Below are 26288 nucleotides of genomic sequence, written 5' to 3' on the forward strand. Positions count from 1 at the left end.
CACGCGGTTAATGGAGGTTTATAAGGATTTTTGAAATGTGCACATCCTTTGTGCAAACTACTCGAGAAGGAGTGTGTATTCTATTTTCATGAATACAGTCTGAAAGCATTTGAAGAGTTAATGGAGAAGTTGGTGCCCGCAACCATTATTATTTCACAGGATTGGAGTGAGCAATTTGAGCAGATGGGTGATGCATGTGGGGTTGCACTTGGTGGGATATTGGGACAGAGGAGGGATATAATCCTTCACACCATTTACTATGCTAGTAAATCCCTGAATGAAGCTAAGAAAAACTACATGGCATACTTCTTGCGGTGGTGTTTGCATTTGAAATGTTTTTCTCCTATTTGCTTGGCACAAAGGTCATAGTACATACGGACCACTACGCTTTAAGGTAGTGATGGATAAAATAGATGTGAAGCCAAGGTTGATCCGATGGGTATTATTGTTGCAAGAGTTTGATTTTGAGTTAAATTATAGAAAGGGGACAGAGAATCAAGTTGTCGATCAGTTGTCTAGATTTTAGGATGAAGCTATGCGTGAATTAGGAGAAAATGGTGAAATTGATGATGCATTCCCAGGTGAACATGTTTTGGCGGCTTCTTAAGATTTTATCCCCTGGCTTGCAGACTTTGTGGACTATTTTGTAATTGATGTAGTTCCGTAAAACTTTTCCTTCCACCAGAGAAAAAAGTTCATGCATGATGTTAAAAACTTCTTTTGGGATGAGACTTAATTGTACCGGAGTTGTACCGATGGGATTATTCCCTATTGTGTATCGGAGGTGGAGGAATGTCACTCCTCGCATGTTGGTGGGAACCATAGTGGCATCCGTATTGAACATAAGATCTTGAAGTGTGGGTACTATTGGCCAAGCATTCACCACTATGCTCACGAGTTATCCAAATCATGTGAGCGGTGCCAATGAGATGGAGGAATTTTGAAAAGGCACGAACTCCCATTAAATCCTATTATGGTGATTGACTTATTTGATTTATGGGGCATTGATTTTATTGGCCGGTTCGTGAGTTCTCATGGGATGAATTATATTCTTGTGGCTATCGACTATGTGTAAAATGGGGTTGAAGTAATAACTCTTCATAACAATGTATGAAAGAGAGTCACCACGTTCTTGAAAAAGAATATCTTCTCCAGATTTGGCACACCTAAGGCCATTATAAGTGATGGTGGATCTCACTTTTATAATAAATTCTTCAATGGTCTATTGGAGAAATATAGGGTTCGCAATAATTTGGCTACTCCTTACTATCCACAGACTAATGGGTAAGTTAAGTTGTCCAATCAAGAGATCAAGGAAATTCTGGTTAAAATGGTGCATGCTAATAGAACATATTGGTCAAGGAGGCTTGATGATGCTCTTTTGGCCTACAACACTATATACAAGATTTCTATAGGTATGTCTCCATACAAACTTGTATATAGGAAGGTGTGTCACTTGCCGGTTGAGTTAGAGCACAAAGTCATGTGGGCAATGAAGAAACTTAAAATGGATTGGACTGAAGCAGCGGAAGAAAGACTAAATGGGTTAAATGAGCTTGATGAGTTTCTCATCAAGGCCTATGAGAGTTAAGTTATTTACAATGATAAGATGAAGAAGTAGAACGAACAAAGGATTGAAAAGCGAGAATTCGTGGTTGGTGATTTGGAAATTCTATTTTACTCTAGGCTACACCTATTTTCAGGCAAAATCAAGTCCAAGTGGACAGGGCCATTCCTCATCACTAAAGTGTTTTCACATGGAACAGTTGAGTTGGAGAATAGGGAAAGCGCAAAGTTGACAGTAAACGGGCAAAGAATAAAAATTTACGTGGGGAATGTAGACAGTGTCCATGAAGTGGTTGAGGCCTATCATCTTGATGAAGTTTTACTAATTAAGGAGCCTGCATCTTGCATCGACATTAAATCAAGCGCTTCTTGGGAGGCAAACCAAGGTGTATCTTCTAGAAAATGATAGGTTTTATTTTCATTGTTGGAACATACATTTTTTTCTTGTGTCGTTTTTATTTTAGTCTTCTTTCATTCTATCTTCTGTACTAGTGTTTGCTAGAGATTAGTATAGGGTTTGTGTCTCAATTTTGTCAAGAAAAACACAAAAAGAATAGCATAATTGGTGTTAAATTTTAAAGGATAAAACAAAATTTTGCAGAAAATGTTCTTGTGCATAGGTCTACGGACCCCATCGACGGGCCATCGTTAAATCGACGGACCGTCGATGGTGTCCTTAGATACCAGATATGTCTTCTATTGATTCTTTAACACTCGGGAAGTCCCATGACTTAGAATAGAGATTAGCCTATTAAATAATATTTAATATGTTGTTTCCAGGCATATAATAATGTATTAAACTCAATTAGAAAAGTTTAGAGCAAAACGACAAATAAAGATCTCCACGTCAAGAAACTTGCTAAATCGAACTTGTAGGCGTCCCTATGTTTGGTGAAGGTTGGGGAGTGTAAAATGAAGTCCAAAAATTGTAAAAAGACTTTAAATAGGTAAATATAGGACAAAGGGTACAAACATTTGGTAACGTCTCCCAAAGAACCGCCCGAAGGGTCCTTGAGGACGACCCAAACATTGGGGAGTAAGCTTCTAAAGCATCTTGTGGCAGCCAAGATATGGCATCCACTTTACGTCGAGGATCCAACACAAGTAGGGAAAAAAGTTTCCTTGCGATGTGGGGCCTCCAGGAGGTCCACTGCCTCAACTCGGAATTTCAAAAAAAATGTGAAATTGCCCCTTTGACGCGCAGCCACTTCCCAAATTCATCAACATCGTTTTTAAGTCAATTTAACTTTACAAAATGACCCAATTAAGTGAGGGGTATTTTACCTATTTTACTGGACGAGTTTATTATGGTTTAGGTTACTTTAAACCATTTACAGGCACTCCAACTCAAAAGTGACAAATCCCTCTCATCTATGTAAAAAACTCTCTCTCTTTCAACCACCATTGAAAAACAAAAAAGATTAAGGAAGAAGACGAAGTCTCTAAGGTTTTCATTCAAATTTGTGGATTAATTCGTCAATAAGGTATGGGTTCTTAACACTTGGTATTCCTTTCTCCAAGAGGTACTTCCAATGATTATTTTCAACAATTCAATTCCTAGGCTTTTACTTTACAAATAGTTTTTTCCTAACTGGAGATTTATGACTAATGATGAAAAACAATGATTTCCTATCGATAATTAAGTATGTATTTGGTGTTAATTGACATGTAATGTTGGATTTTCGTGTGAAGAACGTTCTCTCCCTAAATAATGGATTTTAATATGTTATATATATCACTTAATCGCACAAATGAAGAGTTGTGATGAAAGGAAATTTTCATCAAAACCTAAAGAGATTATGATCATGCTTATAAGAGGAGTTAGTCTCCTATGGACTATGACAAGTTTAATTATAAATGATAACTTAAATGTTATTGAAAAAGGGACCTTAGCATAGCATCGAGTGGACTAGATATGATAGATGTCCCTTCTCTAGTTGGAAGGTCGGTTAACAATGATTCTCATGAGATAAAGGATGCCATGTAATGTTGAACTATGGTTCCCTAATATATCTCCTACTTCATGAACTATGTTGCCTCCATAGGATTACTAGCTAGTGGATGCACCTAGAATGCTATGTTCATGTTTTGGTTCTACCTGCACATGTAGACCACCTTCTTTTGATTTAGGGTTTCATGACACCGGATTTCTTGTTTAGGTCGCATGGTCAAATGTAGGTTAAGGTGATTGTTTCCTCAAGTAAAATGAATTACAAGTAAATGGACATTTACTAGGGTGACTTAAGGAGTCTACTTAGTATAGGTAGGGGTATGGGACTCTACCGAGACATTGCACAAGTTGACTCTAAGGAAAGTCCTAGGAGATTTTTCTCATGTAACATAATGATATGAAATGTATAATTCTTATGATATATGTTGTTGCTCTTATATGATTTTGGTTATGTTGATGAACATGTTATTGGTTTATATTGCTATATATGATAATCACTACTTATGATTGTTCTCATGTAACATAATGATATGAAATATATAATGCTTATGATTGCTCCTAGGAAATTGTTCTCATTTAACATAATGATATGAAATGTACAATGCTTATGATATATGTTGTTGCTCTTACATGATGTTGGCTAAGTTGATAAACATGTTATTGTTCTAGATTGCTATATGTGATAATCACTACTTATGATGTAATTTATATGAATCAAAGCATTACTCATGGTCTCCTATCTTGTTTACATGAGTATGTGGGGTTATGGACTTCACATGATCTTCACATTTGAAGGCTTGGAATGGGATTATTTGTAAGTGTTTTGTATGTTATGTTTATATGAACTATTGAACATGAAAATGTATATATGACTTTATGATGAAATGTCATTAGTTATGATCATGCTTTAATGATGTGGTGATCCTTATCTTGTATATTCTCTCTTGTATGTGCACAAAAGGCTTTCAAGTGACTTAGCATGCTTTCTAAAGAAATGGTCCTTTTTCATGCATGTCGTTAAATGTTTATGTGCATATACCCATACTTAGTACATGTTCCGTACTAACCCCTATACTTTATAAAACTACACATGTAGGGTCCAACCATTGAAGATTAAGAAGGTCGATTGAAGAAACTTGGAACTCTTTCTACATGTGTTGGTAGGTCCTCATATTCGGGGATGCTATCTTTTCATTATTTTACCTATGAAGACTGTAGTAGTCTAGCAGATACTCTTTTATTTCGTATATTATTGAATTCTATTTTAGTAAGTCCTATATGGCATATTGACTTTGTATTGTCTAAGTCCAAGATTCGTACTCTTTAGATGATTTTTATGTGACAGTTTATAGACTATCGTATGTTTATTTATTATATTGCTAAACGAGAATTCTAATTATACTTCATATAGTATGCAAAAGCTTTAATATGTTACTATGAATCCTAAGGGGTTGTTTGAGACATATTCTAGAAGGACGACGCCGGTTACGACTGGGAGGTGCTCCCGGGTTGTGACAATCTTGGTATCAAAGCACGAGGTTAAATAAACTAGAGTCAGTGTCTCAGTAAACCATATTTATATAAAAAAAAATTCGTTGTTGTGAAGGCTCAACAATTATGAATGAGATGTTATGTGATGATTAGGAAAATTCTCTTTTCTTGGTAATGCTATGTCATGCCTCTAAAGTTTTGACAATGTGTGTCTTTTAGAATAATATCCCTTTCTTGTGGTTATGTAATATGAACAAAAGAAGGACAGCCGTAAGAAGAGTGGGTGAAGAGATTGCAAATGTGGGAGCTACTCCCCAAGGCAATCGAGTTCCTCCTCACGAGCAAGTTGTTGTGAATGATCATGTTTCGGGGATGGTGAGGTGAGGGCAGACCTTCTCCAAGTGGCCCAAGCCATCACTACTCAAGCTCCATCCATTATGGCACAAGATAACCAGGAGGTTGTACCTCGAGAGAACTAACATACAAGTACTAGGTTATACTTCGAGAGAACCAACATGCTAGTACTATGGCTACCCTCTGATAAATTTTACGAGGATGAATCCTCCTATGTTCTATGGATCCATGGTTTATGGAGACCTCAAAGACTTGCTTGATGAGGTATATAATATTTTGTTTCCTATGGGGGTGAGAACTACTGAAAGGCCGAGCTTGTTGCCTATAAACTCAAGTATGTGGCTCGTACATGGTGCAATCAATGTAAGGACATTCGGGCTTTAGAAGGTGGTCCCATGACTTTGGAGATCTTCATGAAGGCCTTCTTTCATATGTTATTCCCAAGGGAGCAAAAGGAAGCTAAAGTTGAGAATATCATCAACCTTCTTCTAAGATTTATGATTGTTAAGGAATACTCCTTAAAATTCATTAAGCTGTCCAAATTTGCTTCCTCTTTGGGTTCAAATAATGGAGATGAAATGATCCGTTCTGTAACAGGCGTGTCCGAAGAGCATTAAGCAGAATGTAATGCAGCTATGCTTCATGACAACATGGATCTTTCTAGGTTTATGGTTCATGCACAACAAGTAAAGAAGAGTCGTCTAAGGAAGATGAATAGAGAAGCTAAGAAGGAGAGGTCTTCTGAAAGTGATTGTTCTAAGAGTAGGATTGACATTCAAGATAAGACTAAGTTCAATAAGTGGTTCTCGAATATAGTTCTTTAAATTTCTCCAAGAAACACTATGATAAGGTGTCTAACCCTAAATCTTAAAAGAGAAGAAATGTTGATTCGCCAAGAGAAAGATCAACTTGTGAAAATTATGGTATGAAACACGTGTGTCAATGCCTTGTTGGAACGAATATGTCACGACCGGAATTTAGACCCCAGACGAAACCAGCGTCATTGACCTCTCAGAGGTCGTAGACAAGCCTACATACATCATTCTTACTCCATCTAGGTTAATTTTAGCGGAAAATTTGAAACTGTTTGTTTCTTAACATGCTTACTAAACATTCTATTATATGTATAATTGTTCACCATCAACCATCTAACATTAAGATCATCAAATAAAAGAAATAGTTCACAACTGCATTAAATAAGTACTCATCAAAATGGCACAAATACAAAGTCTTAAATGAAATTAGAAATGAAACACTAGTGGAACATGCTCCACTAGCTAAAGCCTACATCTAAGCTAGATAATAATAGTAGACAGCCTCGAAAGCATGAGGGCCTACCAAGACTTGATGAAAGCTCCACGTCCGGCTAGCTAAAATATCAACCTGTAAGCTCTAGCGTCCACCTGTTCCTGCACCTAAAAGTCGATATTTGTATGGAATTAGTACACAATTGTACTAAGTATGGGTATATGCAAGCACACACCAAGGACATGCATGAGAAAGAATAGCTCTTTCCTAACAACATGATTTATGGAAAGTCAAGTAAATGGACTTGTCGAATTTGGATTAGGAAAGTCAATATACCTGCCAAATTTGGATTTGGAATGTCATGCCATGAGTGTAACATGCATCATCAAACTTATCATTTTGCAAACAGCACATAACATATTTTATATATGATATCACATATAGAACATAAAATCATTCATATCATTCATTCATATGGCATAAGACCTTGGAATCATGGACTTAACATTAAGACTTTATAGAAATGAGGGCCTAATATATGGGCCTCAACTAAGAAGTCTATTTTTGAAAGCACAGAGTTTGCTATGTTCATTCATACATATTCCATTTCATTTCATTCATGGTCCAGTGTAAACACCAGCTATACCTAGGATGTAGTTTAAGACTTTCATCGGGTTTATTGTGCAATGACCAAGAATTACCTAATGTCATTAGTTGAATCTAACTCACCGTTTGATTATCCTATCCTAATACCTTTGGTATTATTCATTTCATTATGTGCATCATTTGAGGATGGCCTCCTTCATTCATTGAGAACTTCAACTTTAACAAACATAAATCATGTGAGCACCAAGAAATCTAGCGTCATGAAACCCCACACAAAAAAGAGGTGGAATCACCGTCCAAAGTGACCTAAAACATGCTAGCGTACATGGGAATCGAACCTCGCCAGATCCCTATATTGGCAGTATAGGTTCAAAGACTAGGAGATATATGTAGACCCATACAGGGCATGCTGGACAATCTCATCTCATGAGAGTTGCGTAAACCTCTGCCCTTCCCAAAAGAAGGCATAACTGCTCATAGCTACTCTATCGGTGCTCAGTATAAAGTTCCATTACATTCAATTCATACATCATGGAAGCTTGCTTCTAGTATGAGGACATCAAAGCTCAATAGATGATTTCTCATCTCATCATTAGTATTAAGTGTGTTAATCTCAATACTTTTATTAGAGTGTTCATACATACTGGTCTCTTAATTAACTTTACACTCTTATAGGTGAGTAAATTTTGGTAACATTTACTTAGGATCATTTGAGATTGCTCCCATATTTTAAATTATCCTCATTTCATGTTGTCACCACATTCACCAACATTAGCACATTTTCTCTTCGTAATTACTCACCCCTTTTTACGTGAATGTTCATTTCATCATATGCCAATGCACTGGGCCATTTGTGTGTTTCAAACTCTTACTTAACCCTTATAGGGTTTCATCATTTCATTGTTCATTTCGTCATATGCCAATGCACTTGGCCATTTAGTGTATCTTACACTCGTACTTAACCCTTCTAGGTTTCATCATTTCATTACACACATCTTAGGTTCTCTTGTTTCTAATCGTATGCTAGACTTATGGGTCTATACATACAAGACATGAGACTTCATTCATAGTTTGTTTAGTGACTCAAATTTTCGTAAGATTATGTAGTATAAGACTTATGTATCTTGTATGTATGACAAGATCTCGATTTCGATCTAAGTAGGTGGAATTTTTCTTGATTGTTTAATTCACGTATGATTTATGAATAAATACGGAAATTTGGGCAAAGGAACCCAAGTTCGAACCCCTTGGACAATACTTACATTTTTCCTTGACTTTATTTTTAGTCTTCATGACATTGGAACCCTATATTGAGACCCAACATCAACATTCAATCTTTATTTTTCTCCTTGGATTCTCCTCTTATTTGGCCGAAGGGTTGTGGGATTGAACCCCCACAACCCCTTTTATTTTTCCTTTAAAATTCAATTCCTCTTGTCCAATTTCGCATCGAACATGAGGTTGTGGGATCAAACCCCCACAGCCTCTCTTTAATTATTCTTTAATTTGCTAGGGACTATGAGGTTGTGGGTTCGAACCCCCACAACCTCCTTATTTTGTTTTTATTTAAAGTTTGACTTAGCTATGCATTGGCAATAAGGTTGTGGGATAGAGCCCCCACAACCTCACTTTATTTTATTTTTATTTCTCCCTTTATCCTTTACAACCTTTAGGTCGTGGGTTCGATTCCCACGCCTCACACTTCCTTTCTTTTATTTTTATTTCCTCTCATTCGCTGCCTAGAGGTCGTGGGTTCGATTCCCATGCCTCAAATTCATTTATTTGCATTTTTAATTCTCCTTAAATCTGCCTAAGGGAGGTCTTCGGTTCGAATCCCACACCTCTCATTCCTTTTTATTTCCTTTTTTTCCTTTCTCCTTTACTGTCTGCGAGGTTGTGGGTTCGAATCCCACTCCTCTCATTTCTTTTGTTTCCATTTTTTTCATTTTCCATCCAAGGTCATATGTTCGAGTCCCACATGCCATATTCCCTTTTTCTCACCTTATTTCGTTGATTTTCAACCTAGTGAGGTCACGGGTTCAATCCTTAGTGACCTCACATATTTTAATTCATTTTTTCATAGCATGAAATTCTCCTTAGATTGGCCGAAACACAATAACAACCTGCTGGAAATTTTTGCAGACTATTTTCTCACTTCTTTCACACTAAATGTTTAGACGTTTTAAGTAGTTTTTTAGTGAGTTCTTTAGGTTCATTTTCAAGATTTTATTCGATAAAGAATTGCATTCAAATCAGCATTTTTACGTCAGTTATGAACATCACGAATTATATAAGTTTGTGCACGTAAGAACACAACCATAATATGGTATATTGGAGCCTCAAACCAAAGGTAATAGTCACGGCTACATTATACACACATACACAACTTTTCGGAAACCATAGGTTGTCATACATACCATTCCAAACACACAGTCATGAACATATTCAACACGAAAACACATTACATGCCTAATATCTACCAACAAACATACCGAACCTACGAATCAATGGGAGCTAGTTACAAGTACATGCAACCGGAACAATCCTAGTTTTCGGATTAGAATTTGCTGAATCTTAAGGGGTCTATTCGGAAAGTGAAAAAGAGAGAAAAAAACACATGCCTTTTTGACGTTAAACTCTTCAATTTCTGCCAAAAAAATTCACCCAAGAACACGTCTAAACCTCCTCAATATCAACTCCACTTGAATGACAACCTCTATTAGCCTAGTGTGCGATTAATGTTTGTTTTCTTTTGATTTCGTGCGAGTTCTTCAAGTGTGAAGAAATTGCATTATTTTTATTTTTTAATCTTATTTTGGAAGGGAATTTCGTCTGAAAGAGGTAGAGATATTGAGCGTGTGAATGGAAAGATAAATGTGTGAGAGAATATGAGTTATATTAGTCTTAGGAGTCTAGTTTAGGACTTAGTCAATTATGGTTTTCTTAATTATTAAAAATCTGATTTTTATTTTATTTTAAATCAGATAATGAATAATAATTATTAATTATTAATTAATAATTTAATTGCATACATTAAATAAAAATCACATTAATTCATTGCTTCCACCTAGGTTCGAACCCTGGTGAACCAAGACTTCACTTCAAGAGCTCAATTTCGGCTATCTCTCTCTCTATCTCCAAATTGCCCTGCAACCTTATTAATTAAATAATTAATTATATATTTAGGGTAATTACGATATTACCCTTAGCTTTAAAAGAGACCATTTTACCCCTAGACCCTTCAAACCTATGATTTTCTATTTTTAAGTCCGGTAAAGACGTATTCGAAAGCCCTACATGGTTGTACCCAATATTTTCTATATCAAATAACTCTCCAAGTTAGTTTTCTTGGCTTTAGCAAGGGTTCAGAGGTCCGGTTCTATGCGCATCAATCCGTGTGAACTCAGTCTAATCGTAGGCATTCTTGACACGTTAAGTATCCATTATTATATCCATCTTTTGGGTTGTTATAGAATAGTTGCTATGGTTGTGGAAAAAGTGGCCATATGGTGAAATATTGTCCTAATGTGTAGAGTAAGGGAATGGGCAGAAGCAAAACTAGATCAAGTGGTCCTATCGCCGAAACCCCAAAAAAGAATCATTTTTATGCACTCAATGCTAGAGGTGAAGAAGATAGCTCTCCCGATGTGGTTACCGCTATGTTACAAGTCTTCTCAATTAAACTTTATGCTTTTATTTATCAGGTTCTACCATTTCTTTTTTTACACTTTTGGTAGCTAGGAAGTTTGATATACTTTCCGATGTTTTGGTTGAACCCTTTTTGGTTTGTACCCAATGGGTGACTCGGTAGTAGCAAATAGAGTCTATAAAAATGTCCTGTAATGCTTCTCAATAGTGTTATTCTTGTTGACTTGGTAGAATTTGACATGTTTGATTTTGACGTTATTTGTGTGTGAATTGGCTTCATGATTATTTTTCTTCCATAGACTATAGAACAAGGTTAGTGAATTTTCAATTTCCAAATAAACCATTAGAGAGTGGAATAAGTGAAATTCTATGCCGAGGGGTCAAATCATTTCTTCGTTGAAGGCTTGTAAGATGATAGCCGAGTGTTGTCTAGTCTGTGTTGTGAGGGTTAAAGATCTAGAATGCGAAATTCGTTCTATTGAGTCGGTCCCTGTAATAAGGGAATTTCTTGAGGTTTTTCCTGATGACCTTCGTGGAGTTCCTCCCGAACGGGAAATTGACTTTGGCATTGACTTATTACTAGATACGAACCCCATTTCAATTCCTCCATATCGGATGGCTCCGACCGAATTGAAAGTCAAACTCAAATATTTACTAGACAAGCATTTCATTCAATCTTGTATTTCTCCATGGGGTTCTCTGGTCTTGTTTGTGAAGAAGAAAGATGGGTTCCTTAGGATGTGCATTGGTTATTGTAAACTCAATAAAGCCACCATAAATAACAAGTATCTTTTCCCTCTAATTGATGAGCTATTTGATCAACTCCAAGGTTCTAGCTACTTTTCCAAGATTGACTTAAGGTTGGGATATCACCAACTTAGGGTGAGAGGAGAAGATGTTCCCAAAACAACTTTCCGAAATAGATATGTTCACTATGAATTCCTAGGGATGTCTTTTGGGTTAACAAACACCCCGACGGCATTTATGGACATAATAAATAGAGTTCTTTGTGATTATGTCAAATCATTTGTTATTGTGTTCATTGATGATATTTTTATATACTCCAAGAATGAAAATGAGCATGAGAGTCATTTAAGGTCGGCGTTGTAAGTGCTCAAAGAACACAAACTTTATGCAAAACATTAGCAAGTGTGAATTTTGGTTGAGGTCAATTGCTTTTTTTTGGCCATGTTGTATCTGGAGAGGGTGTAGAGGTCAATCTGAAGAAGACGGATATGGTAAGACATTGTCTTAGATCTTTGACTCCACTAACATAAGAAGTTTCTTGGGTCTAGTCGGGTACTATAGAAGGTTTTTTTTTGGATTTTCGTCCATTGATTCTCATATGATACCTTTGACCCAAAAGAAGGTGAAGTTTGAGTTGTCGGAAGCTTGTGAAAAAGGTTTTGAAGAGTTAAAAGATAAACTTACCTCCGGTGCGGTGCTGCCTTTACCAGAGGGTAATGAAGTCTTTGTGGTGTATTGTAATGCTTCCTGAGTGGCCTTTGGATTTGTCCTCATTCAACATGTCGAAATGATAGTTTATGCCTCTAGGCAACTTAAGTTTATGAGAAGAATTATCCGACTCATGAACTTGAGTTAGCAACAATAGTTTTGGCCTTGATAATATGGAGATACTATTTGTATCGTGTGCATGTTGATGTGTTTACTAACCACAAAATTCTTCAATATGTGTTTACACAAAAGGAGTTGAATTTCTGACAGAAAAGATGGTTAGAACTTTTGAAGGATTATGACATGAGTTTCCTTTACCATCCCGACAAAGCCAACCTCGTTGCGGATGCTTTGAGTCGTATGACTACGGGTAGTGTCATATCCGGGAATACCCCCTAGACGTAACGGGCATCCTCGTCCTCTTTGAGGACTAATACTATCCTACTATCTTACATCATTACATTCATAGGTCAAATTTAGCAGATTATATGTTTTCATTACTTATACTTGGAGGTTTACATAGACCTCTACATACACATAATATATATATATCGAGTTTACATAGACCCTTCATATAGGACGATTACTTAGTCTTCTACTTTTATTGCATATAGAATATAACATAGTCTCAAAATAGTCGTCTCATCTCATAACCATCTAACAATAGTATATCCAATTTGGCCTAGCCCATATATTAATACAATAAGACCACATATAGGTCATATAATGTTTGGAACTCAAATGAAAAGAAGGAAACATAAGAGTCTTAATACTAAAAGCAACATCATAGGCTTGATAGTGGCGTTGCCCTCGGAAAGTGAGGACCTACCCAACTTGGACGATCAAGAATTCCAAGTCTTCTTCAAAGTCTCTCCAAAAGCCCTTCAACGAACGGAACCTAAAATATTGGGGAAATGGGAGAAATGGAGTTAGTACACCACTTGTACTAAGCATGAGACCATATGCACACATACATTGAAATTATACTAAGAAAAGGGACATTTCAATAAGTATGTAATTTTCATTAAAAACCTTTATGCACATTAAGCAAGACAATACAAATTAATTTGAAATATTACTTAAGTCCAAAGAATGTAGACATAAGATTTATAATGCAAAGTCTAGTTAAGTGAACATGCATATCATATAATTGGACACATATTCAAAAAAACTATATCATCATGTCATACTAGCAAAAAACATAGATAAGAGTTCATTATAACGTATCCAAAGCAAGACACTAAACAATGAACCCTCATTAAGGAAACAAGTGCAATGACCAAGAAATCCCCATAACCTTGACTAATCAAGTAACCTTACATGAACCATAACTAATATCGAACTTCACATAGCACATAATTTAAGAATGCATATCACCATACTTTAACCATGGAGACCAAATATACATTCATATGTGACACCAATCAACATATAGTTTCAACAATGTGAAAGTTCATCATATGCATATCATGTACCATTATAAGCATATACATACATGGTAACAACCTCCTAAAGTTCTCTTCAAGAAAACTAGTGCAAGACATAGGTAGAGTCCCATAACCCTACCTGAGTTAAGTCAATATCTCAAGTCAGCCTAGTTGGGTTGTACTTCATAACTTTATTTTAGCTTAGGTAACACTTTACTTAACCGACATAGACCACAAGAGCTAAGTGTGGAATCCGGTGTTGTAAAACCTTACACCGAAGAAAGGTGGTCTACAGGCTAAATTAAAAACAAACATAAATGTAGGTTTCTAGGTTGATCTACTATCTAGTCTTCCTATGGAGGATACATAGATCAAGAACAAGGAGATAGGTATAATCCATCTACATACAACTTGGCAATTTGGGCCTCTTCTCATGGGAATCCATTGGATTAGTATCCCTCATTGGGGAGTCAACATCACATGTGGAACTATAGGGTGAATCTTCCTTTATGAAAAGCCATCGCCTCCCATTGTCAAGTTCACCCGGTGGTAAGCTACGTCCCTTTTAAAATGTTTTTTTTATTAATCATCATAGCTTATTATAGGTCACAAGGTCTAACCCTTGTATATTCATCATCATCATAGCTCAATAAGAATTGCATGAGTATTTCCCTTTCATTACAATTCATATAGGTGGGGCTAGCATATTAATATTTTCATATCATGATAAGGCACCATGCTAAATCATTCACCATCCTTATAACATATACATCTTAGCCAACGCCTCAAAAACCATAGTCAAGAAATTTAAATTCAACATCATATTACCTTATCAAATCCTAATACATGCCATACTTGAATACAACATCATGGCTTAATCACAATTAACAATATTTTGATGTAAAGGATAGGGATAATTAGACTTACCAAGTCTCCTTCATAATTCATCAAGATCTTACCATCAACCCTTAATTCAAACCGATTCGGGTATAACATCATCACAATTCAATGACCAAAAAGTTAACAAGGCTAAAAGAATCACTACATGAAAATCTGATACTAGTTTATAACTTAAGACAAGATACATAAGTCAAACTCACAACATATTTCATAACCTAGATCACTTCTCAAGAACTAGTATCAAAGGACTATAAATAAAAATAATTCATTCATGATTAGTATGAAAACATCATATAGTAGTAATTCAACCAATAACCAAGTAAATTGAAACAATAATACCTAATTCATATCAAGATCATAACCTAGGGTTAAGGGATAGAGGTGATCTTCAACAAACTTAGACCAAAACATATAGATATATAATAATTATGTTAGAATACATGTTTATTTATAAATAATATCCAAAATATAGCATAAACAAATCAACTCATAACATCAATTTTGAGATTGGATGAAACCCACTATAAAACACAACTTTTGAAATCAATTTGATGGAACCCTTTGAGGAAAGAAGTCTCAAAGGTTAAAGAGATCCCATACATTGATAATTGATGGAGATTCATGGTGAAACTTTAATCTTTACAGCCCTTAAACCCTCCCCTAGCTTTGTCTTCAATGGAGTTCTTCACTAGAGTGAGAAAAAAAAGAGAAGGATTCAAGTATGGGTTTGTGAGTTATGAGAGTTCAGATTAGTCTAATTAGGTTAGGACTTTATATAGGGTGTTCACTAAGTTAATAGACCTCCATAATCCCCCAACTAATTACCTAAACCTTTAATAAATTAATTGGAACTAACTTAAAAACATGCAGTGAAATCAGGCCCTCACAAACGAGACCTCGACTAATAGTCCGTCTGTGAGTCGAAGACCCCTGCCCCATTCCATGCAAACATCGTAGGTAATCTCAGAGACTGGTCCAAATGGACCATTAGCCTAAATATATAAGTATTAGTCGATGGATGGCATTGATGTCCCATCGATCTACCAACGCTCTGTCGTTTCCCTTCGTGGGTGCACACTGCCCAGGCAGTCTTTGACCTCAAAATGCAAGGGTCCTCGTCAACGGCCCTTGGTTGGTCCTTGGGGATTCGTACCCGACGTTTCCACCATGAATAAACTTAAACACATGTAATACACGCTTCCACAAATTTTCATAATTTCTGACTTCAAAAAGCTAGTCAAATAGGCTGAGGCACGCTAGTACCTCATTGAACTAGTTTCCGGATGTCATGGACGTTATTGGACGTTTTGGTTACTACACTTCCTAAATGAATTATATTCATTAAAATGGACCTTAAGAAAGTGTCTAAACCTTATGAAACTTTTGTAAGTCTCAATAACACGTCTAGGATTTTCAAAGTGTTACATTATCCCACCCTTTGTAACATTCGTCCCCGAATGAGAGTAAAAAATCTTTTGTAGGGAGAAATAGACTCTAGACTAGAAACCGAACAAACAACAATACATAACAACAAGAGTTACAACATCAATCATATCACTTACACAAGGTAATTCAAAACATCAATTACCACACATAAGGCTCAACATTATATTATGAGGAATATCCTTATCACAACAACAAGAGCTCAACATAGCATTTATGAGTCAATTATACAAAATCTTAACTCATCAACATGTTACATATAATTTCATAAAGACTCACCATATTAAAATTCACACATAACTCAAACAAGAAACATTGCAAATTATTAGCATACTTCAGTGTAATCACTATAACAACATCCAAAAATGAACAACTTTTGCACAACTTCACAAAAAAAAATTAAATTTTAATTTCTAGTCATTATTCATTATATGTAAGAACTACTAACCATAGTTATCAAATAGATGACGTTAACGGGGCTTCATGTCGGCCTCGGCCTCCCATGTTACACCCTCAACTATGTGTTTCTTCTATAACACCTTTACAGAAGTCACCTCATTAATTATGAATTTCTTTGCTTGCCTATCAAGGATTTGAACCAGAACTTCCTCATAAGAGAGATTATCCTTCACACGAAGACCCTGAAAAGGAAAAATAGACTCGGGATCACCGATACACTTCTTAAGTATGGAAACATGGAAAACCGGATTAACCGAAGCTAATTCACTAGGCAACTTTAACTCATCAGCAACCTTACCAATCTTTTGCAAGATTTCATAGGGACCCACATAACAAAGACTCAACTTCCCTTTCTTGACAAATAAATAGACTTGACAGGAATGAAATGAGAGGATTTTTTCAACTTATCCACAACCACCCATATAGAGTCATATTGATTTTGTTCCGAGGAATACCTACTAAAAAATCCATATTGATGTCTTTCGACTTCGAAGTAGGAACTTGGATTTCTTGTAGTAAGCCACCCGATTTTTGATGTTCGTCTTTCACTTGTTGGCAATTTGGACACTTAGCAACAAACTCCGCTATGTTCTTTTTCAAACCTTACCACAAAAATAATTCCCTAAGGTCATGGTTCATTTTTGTTGAACCCGGATGATTGGAATAACGGGACCATGGGTTTCTTCAAGAATCTTATTCTTCAACTTCCTACATTGGGAACACACAACCTTCCTTGATACCTCAAGACACAACCCCCCTAAGGACAATGACTGATTAAGCTTACCAAGAACCAATTCTTTTAATTCCATCAATGGTTCATCAAGGTGTTGTTTAGACTTTGCCTCAACCACAAAGGATGACTCGGAGTTATGATGGACCATAAAACCACCATTCGGAGAATCTTCCAACCTCACACCTAATCTAGGACACCTATGAAAATCTCTTACTAGGACTTTCTTGGATTCCTCTATGTGAGAAACACTACACATGGCCATACGACTTAGAGCATCCACAATAACATTTGCCTTGTCGGGGTGATAAAAAACACTCATATCGTAATCTTTCAACAATTATAACCACCTTCTTTGTCGGAGATTCAACTCTTTTTGGGTAAACGCATATTGGAGACTCTTATGGTCGGTATATACATCAACATGAACACCATACAAGTAATGCCTCCATAGTTTCAAGGCAAATACCATGGCCGCTAACTCAAGATCATGAGTTGGATAGTTTCTCTCATGCACCTTAAGTTGCCTAGAAGAAAAGGCTATTACCTTCATATGTAGCATAAGCACATAACCTAAAGCAACTCGAGATGGATCACAATACACAACTAAACCCTTCGTACCCTCCGGTAAAGTCAACACTTGAGCGGAACTAAGCCTATCTTTCAGGATTCCAAAGCTTCTCTCACATGCCTCCGACTACTCAAATTTCTTACTGTTTTAGGTCAAAGTAATAAAGGAGATACAATGGAGGCAAAACCATCCATAAATCTCCGATAATAACCCGCTAGACGCAAGAAACTTCTAATGTCGGTTGTAGTCAATGGTCTACGTTAATGTTTCACCGCCTCAATTTTTCTTGCATCAACTTCAACTGCCTCACTAGAGATGATATGACCAAGAAATGCCACCGAACTCAACAAAAACATACACTTGCAATAACACACTAAAATGGTTTATGTGGTCACCCTCATTTTTCAAATATACCAAGATGTCCTCAATGAAGATAATGACGAATGAATCTAGGTAGCTTTAAGAAACCCTATTCACGAGATCCATAAACTTCGTCGTGGGCATTTTTGAGACCAAAGGACATTACTAAGAACTCATAGTAACCATATCTACTCCGAAATTCCATTTTTGGTATATCATCACCTCTCACCCTAAGTTAGTAATACCCCAATCTCAAGTCAATCTTAAAAAAGTAGCTTGTCCCTTGGAGTTGATCAAACAAATCGTCAACCCGAGGAAGAGTATATTTGTTCTTAATAGTTACTTTATTGAGTTGGTGGTAATCAAAGAACATCCTAAGGGACCCATCCTTGTTCTTTACAAACAAAATCGGAGCACCCCATGGAGAAATACTAGGTCTAATGAAGTCTTTGTCTAGTAAATCTTTGACTTGATCCTTCCAGTCTTTGAATTTGGCTAGAGCCATCTGATAAGGAGGAATTGAAATAGGATTTGTATCCCGTAACAAGCCTATACCAAAATCAATTTCCCATTTTGATGAAATACCGGGAAGATCATTAAGAAAGACCTCCAAAAATTCCCTCATTACGGAGACCGACTCAATGGGAGGAATTTCGGAGTCTAAATCATCGACTCTTACTATATGGTATAAACACCCTTTTAAGATCATTTTGCATGCTTTCAAACAAGAGATGGTACGACCTCTAGGAATAGACTTTCATCCCTTCAACTCTAAAACGGGCTCATTTTGAAACTTCAACTTCACCACCTGCGTTCTACAATCTATAGAGGCAAAGTAAGAATTCCACCAATCAATACCTAAAAGACATCAAAATCAAGCATATCGAGTTCTACTAGTTCAACATAAGAAACTCTATTGGGCTACATTATTGGAATGACCGACTTACCCACCAAGGTAGACACTATAAAAGGTTCAGGAAATATATCGAGTAAAATGACAAAAAATTTTACCTACTAGAGGAGTAACAAATTATAAGATAGCACGGGGATTAGTAATGCATACACATCAATAGAGAGGACTTTAAACATAGCGGTCACCACGTCAGGAGAAGTCTTGTACTCATACCTAGACCGGAGGGCATAAAAATGATTCTTCTTTGGAGTCTCATTTGAACCACTTGCTTTCCAACTACCCTTGTCTTAAGTCTTTACATTAGGGAAATCCCTAAACTTGGGGACACTCTTTGCAAAACAAAAAAAAATACTGGTTTCAACTAAGCATTGCCCTATATGACCTTTTCCACATTTGGCACAAGTAGGCTTCTTGTTTGGTGAACTAGTATCCCTTCCCTTCGTAGACTTAGGGTTAGACACCCTTTCATCCCTAGCCTTAGGGAACTCGGAAGGAACTTGATTAGAAACCCTCTTCTTAAACCTAGGCTTGTCTTGTATCTCAAGCCTTCCGTTTTAAGAACCACCATTAGAAGATCTTTCCCTCTGGCATCTCAATTGTTCCTCTTATCCCTTGCATCTTCCACATGTTGAGAATGAACCATGAGAAGAGAGATGTTCATGTTGTCATCTAGCATAGCCGAATGACATTCCTCTTGAAAATCATCCGACAACCACGTCACAAAATGACTCATGTCATCCCTAGGATAGGAAACCAAAGAAGTAGCATATTTTTACAATTTAGTGCATTTAAAGAAGTACTCTAGAACACTCATACATCCTTGATAAAGGTTGATGAACTCCACAAATTTAGCCTCCCTATTCTCCCTAGAAAGAACCAATAATGAAAATCCTTTTTGAACACTTTCTAAGTCACGGGTCCACCTCTTAAAGGCCTATTGTCCTTCTATTGAACATACCATGCTTGAGCCACATCCTTGAGTTGATAAGTAGCTAACTCAGCCTTTTCACTAGTATTCAGCCTCATAACATAAAGTCTCTTATAGATTTTTTCAATGAACTCTAGGGGGTATTCTTGAACCTTTTACCCATAGAAAGTAAGAGGATTCATCCTAGCGATATCCCTTAGATGGGAGGCCATGGTAGCAACTTGTTGATGTGCTCGGGGTACAACCTCCTAATTAGATTGGGCAATCATGGCTTGAGCTTGAGTAGTTCGGCTTTTTCTTGGGTAGTAATTACTTGTGTAATTTAGAAAAGAGCAACTCTTATGGCCTTATCATTCTGATCAGGGCTTGGTCATCGTTCACAGCTTCCTCAACAGGAGGAACTTGATCATCATGTGGAGGAACTCCCGCATTGGCAATCTTTTCTTCAATTCATCGTGCTGTATTCCTTTGAGTATTCATTGCCTATAATCACAATAAGAGGATTAGATGCAAAGCACATACAGATAACAATATAAAGGCACGATAATAGACTTCCAAGAAAGTGAGAGTTTCCTAAGAATCATATAGATTCATATTCATATGTGTGGCGCGCTTCATAATTATGAATACAAACCTATACAGACGTGGTTGAGAGAGACACACCGGGTTAAAGATATTAAACCTCATGCTCTGATGCCAAGTTTGTCATATCCGGGAATACCCCCCTAGAAATAACCGTCGTCTTCGTCCCCTTTGAGGACTTAGACTAGCCTCTTAGCATACATCATTACATTCATAGGTCAAATTTAGGGGAAAATTTAAAACTTTTCATTACTTCTACTCGGAGGTTTACATAGACATTTACATGCACATAGTATATATATATATATAAAGTATACATAGACCCTTCATATAGGACTATTACTTAGTCTTCTAATTTTATTGCATATAAAATATAATATAGTCTCAAAATAGTTATCTCATCTCATAACCATCTAACAAGAGTGCATCAAATTGGGCCTAGCCGATACATCAATACAATAAGACCGCATATAGGTCATACAATGTTTAGTAACAAATCAAAATTAAAAAAAAATAAGAGTCATAATACTAAAAGCAACATCATAGGCTTTATACTGGCATTGCCCTTGAAAAGTGAGGACCTACCCAACTTGGACTATCAAGAATTCCAAGTCTTCTTCATAATTGTCTCTAAAAGCCCTTAAACGACGTGAAACTAAAATTTTGGGGAAAAGAAAGAAATGGGGTTAGTACACCACTTGTACTAAGCATGAGACCATATACACATATACTTTGAAATCATGCTAAAAAAAGGGATATTTCAATAAGTATGCAATTTTCATTAAAAACCTTCATGCTCATTCAACAAGAACATACCAATTAATTTGACACATTTCTTAAGTCCAAAGAATGTACGCATAAGACTAATAATGCTAAGTCTAGTTAAGTGAACATGCATATCATATAATTTGACACATAGTCAAACAATTCTATCATCATGTCATACTAGAACCAAGCATAGATAAGTGTTCATTATAACTTAACCAAAGAAAGACAATCAACCATGAAACCTCATTAAAGAAACAAGTGCAATGACCAATCAAAGCCCTATAACCTTACCCAATCAAGTAACCCAACAAGAACCATGACTAATATCAAACTTCACATAGCATGTCAATAAGTGACACCAATCATCATAATTTATCAATAATGTGCAAGTTGATCATATACATATCATATAACATTATAAACACATACATACATGGTAAAAACCTCCTCAAGTTCCCTTCAAGGAAAAATAGTGCAAGACATAGGTAGAGTCCCATACCCCTACCTAAGCTAAGTCGACCTTTCAAGTCTCCCTAATTGGTTTAAACTTCATTACTTCATTTTAGTTTAGGGAACACTTGCTTTAACCGACATAGACCACAAAAGATAGGTGTGGAATCGGGTGTTGTAAAACCTTATACCGAATGAAGGTGGTCTACCGGCCAAAGTAAAACAAAACATAAACGTAGCTTTCTAGGTTTATGCACTAGCTAGTATTCCTACGGGGGAAACATATTTCAAGAAATAAGAGAAAAGCATAATCCCTCTACATACCACTTGGAAATTTAGGGCCTCTTTCTCCTGGGAATCCATTTGATGAACATCCTTTAATGGGGAGTCAACATCACATGTTGAACTATAGCGTGTATCTTCCTCTATGGAAAGTCATCACCTCCCATTTTCAAGTTCACTCCGTGCTAAGCTAAGTCCCATATGAATTGTCATTATTGTCTTTGTTAATCATCATAGATTATTGTAGGTTATAGGGTCTAACCCTTGTATATACATCTTCATCACAGCTCAATAAGAATTGCATGAGTATTGTCCTTTCATTACAATTTATATAGGTGAGGTTAGCACATTATCATTTTCATATCATGATAAGGCACCTTGGTAAATCATTCACCATCCCTATAACATTTACATCTTAGCCAATGCCTCACAAACAATAGTCAAGACATTTAAATTCAAAATCACACAACCCTATTAAATACTAATACAAGGAATACTTTTATACAACATCATGACTTAATCACAATTAACTATAATTTGAAGTAAAGAATAGGAATAATTAGACTTACCAAGTCTCCTTCATAATTCATCATCAGGGTATTACTATCAACCCTTAATTAAACCCAATTAGGGTATAAAATCATCAAAATTCAATGAGTAACTTGATAATAAGACTAAAAGAATCACTACATCACAATTCAATACTAGTTAATAGTTTTAAACAAGATACTTAGGTCAACTCACAGCATACCTCATACCCTAGATCACTTTAGAAGAACTAGTATGAAAGGACTGTAAATAACCCTAATTCATTCATGATTAGTATGACAACATTATCTACTAGTATTTCAACCAATACCAAAATCAATTGAACCAATATAACCTAATTAATTTCAAGATCATAACCAAGGTTTAAGGGGTTATTATGGTTAGGTTTTCCAAATCTGCCCACTTTTTTCATGTTAATTCTACATATTCGGCCAAAGAATATCAAGGATATACATGAATGAGATTGTGAGTATTCATGGTATTCCTTTGTCCATCATTTTTAATAGAGGTGCTCAATTTACTTCACAATTTTTGGAAAGCCTTTCACAAGGGTTTAGGTACTCAAGCGAAACATAGTAGCATTTTTCATCCTCAGACGGATTGAAAAGAGGAACGTACCATACAGACCCTAGAAGATATGTTAAGATCCTATTTTATTTATTTCAAGGGAAGTTGGGATGATCAGCTACCATTGATTGAGTTCTCCTACAACAATATTTACAATTAGAACATCTCCATGGCACATCTTGAAGCTCTTTATTATAGAATATGTAGGTCTCCTGTTGAATGGTTTGTGGTTGGTGAGTCTTCACTCCGTGGTCCCGATATTAACTATGAGGCTATACAGAAAGTCATCTCATACGGGATAGATCGAAGACAACCTATAGTCTGCAAAAGTCTTATGCCGAAAATAGGAGAAGAGATATTGAGTTTGAAATAGGTGATCAGATTTATTTAAGATTTCACCTATGAAAGGGGTGATGAGATTCGGTAAAATGGGGAAGTTAATTCCGCGGTATGTTGGTCCTTATGAGGTTTTGAAACGAGTTGGAAAAGTTTCCTATGAGCTAAAACTACCGACTGAACTATCTACGGTTCATCCGATGTTTCATGTTTCTATGGTCAGGAAATGCATAAGCGACCCGATGTATATTCTACCTATTGAAGGTTTAGGGGTGGATGAGAAACCCTCCTACGAGGAGGTTCTGGTTGAGATCCTTGATCGCCAGGTCAAGAAGTTGACGACCAAAGTGGTTGCCTCCATAAACGTCTTATGGAGGAACCATGTTGTTGATAGGGCAACATGGGAGGCCAAATCCATCATGAAGTCCAGCTACCCTCATATTTTTACTCCTTAAGGTTAGACATTCATCTTTATAAGGCAAATAATTTTTTTTAAAAAAATCTGAAATTTACTTGTTTTCTAAATTGGTGCATGTTTAGGAAGAAGTGGTACCAAATTGAATTAAAGAAAATGCTTTCATACTCAATTTATTTTTCATATATGAAATATGTATACTTGTTGTCTTCTTGAGATTTTGCTTGTTTTTTTGGTGTCCTGGGAAGATGATATCATGGTATCTCTTTAATGTATTTTTGAGCTCCTGTAGATGTTTAGAAGGTAGTTCCTCATTATGTGTTATGAGAGTTTGAACTCTTTTATGTTGTGCATCATGACTTGAGTTGATATGTGTAATTTTGTGGTATGTGTTGAAAGGTACTTACCCTCCAAAAGATTTTAGTCTCTGTCGGGGACACATATTCCTAAGGGGAGGATAATGTAACACTCCGGAAGTCCTATGACTTAGACAAGATCTTAACCTATTAAATAGTATAAAATGATTTTTCAAGGCGTATATATATCTATTAAACTCAATTAGAAAATGTTAGAGCAAAAACTATAAAGAAAGACATTGACGTCCAGAAACTAGTTAAATAAAATTACTAGACGTCCCTATGTTCGGTAAAGTTTAGGACTATCAAATAAAGTCTAAAACGAGTAAAAATACGTTAAATAGGTAAGAGTACAAAGGGTCCAAACATCTGGTAACATATACCCAAGTATTTCCCGAAGGGTCCTTGAGGTTGACCCAAACCTTGGTGAGCAAGCTGCCAAAGCAGCTTGCAGCAGCCAAGATATGGCATCCACATCGCGTCGCTCAGTCAACAGAACGAGAGAAAAAAATTGCCTTGCGATGCGGGGCCTCAACGAGGTCCACTGCCTCAACTATGATTCACAAAAATAAAAGTCAAATTGTCCCCGCGACGCGCAACTGCTTCCCAGATTCGTCCGCGTCATTTTTAAGTCAAGTAAACTTCTCAAAAAGATCCAATTATGTGAGGGGTAATTTGGGTATTTTAGGGGACGAGTTCATTATGGTTTTAGAGAAGTTTAAAACGATTTACGCGCACTCCAAATCAGAATTAACAAATATCTCTCATCTCTCTCAAAAAGTCTTTCTCTGTGAACAACCATTGAAGAACAAGGAAGCTTGAGGAAGAAGACGAAGTTATCACGACCCACAAGTACACCCTAGAAGTTAGAGCATCCTTGTGTCGTTACACGACAATTGAGACTTAAAGAAGTTTCATCTAAGCCACTCGTCATCATTTATTGCATAATAAGCATTCTAAAATGAGTAAGAATTTAGAAATTTCTTCATACACGACGAACTCTTTCCGTAATCAATACACAAGGGGAAGACTTTCATTTAAAACATTACACCTTTACAACATCTCCTTGAACCATCTAAACCAAAGAGTACACAACACATGGGTCTAATCCCATAGAAGACCTAAAATAAAGTCTAAGACGTAAAGGAAAACGTGGATATTGTCCTCGAATCGATGATGACTCACCAATACTTCATCTTCCACCCTTATAAACCTATCCATCTTCCATGGAACATCAAGACTTCCAATTCCATACACTTTACTAAAAAAGGGAAAAGAAGGGGTTAGCAGATTATATTCACTTAGTATGGAAGCCATGCAAAAACCATGAAAAGGGACCTTTACTCAATAACATGCTTTTTTTTCATGAATTTTGATTAAAACATCATACTAAAGGGATAAGAACAACATTTAACATCTTAGAAACATATAAGAAATCACTTAATCAGTTTAGAACTTCTTTGGCAACATTACAGAAATTCAAGTCATATTACAGTGAACTATATTCACTGTTACAGCGAGTCATTTCACTCTTAAAGTGAAGTCTATCAACTTTACCTTGGATACTCTCTAACATGCAATTTCCTCAATAAAGGCTATCCTAAGACTCACTTATGTAAGACAAAGAGAGACCACCCATGCAACCTCTCTAGGCGCACCTAAATGATCCTTAAGACCACCTATAATGACATATACACCAAGCACATAAACACATGAACATGAGATCCTCCTACCAAAGGTGATTATAAGGTTCACTTGAGTGAGTTCTGAAGCGACCGCCCATACAATCCCATACACACACACTTAAGATATCCTATAGACTACCTAAGATAGAATCATTCTCAATTAATACATTAGCATACATATAACATGACATTCTCCCCTAAAGAGGTTATCAAAAGACATACTTAAGTAAATCAAGAAGATAACGTCC

General features: G+C 36.3%; 1 protein-coding gene across 1 annotated transcript; it reads left to right on the plus strand.

Annotated features, from left to right (window-relative positions):
- The first annotated feature begins 23676 nt into the window (after positions 1 to 23676).
- On the plus strand, positions 23677 to 24039 carry LOC114074230. Its single transcript, XM_027912108.1, has one exon. It carries the CDS (start codon positions 23677 to 23679, stop codon positions 24037 to 24039), a length of 363 nt encoding a protein of 120 aa, XP_027767909.1.
- The last annotated feature ends 2249 nt before the right edge of the window (positions 24040 to 26288 follow it).

Source organism: Solanum pennellii, chromosome 10 (genome assembly GCF_001406875.1).
Source record: "Solanum pennellii chromosome 10, SPENNV200".
NCBI lineage: Eukaryota > Viridiplantae > Streptophyta > Magnoliopsida > Solanales > Solanaceae > Solanum > Solanum pennellii.

Coding starts and splice junctions, on each gene's coding strand:
- LOC114074230 (XM_027912108.1), top strand. CDS start 23,677: ATGGGGAAGTTAATTCCGCGGTATGTTGGTCCTTATGAGGTTTTGAAA.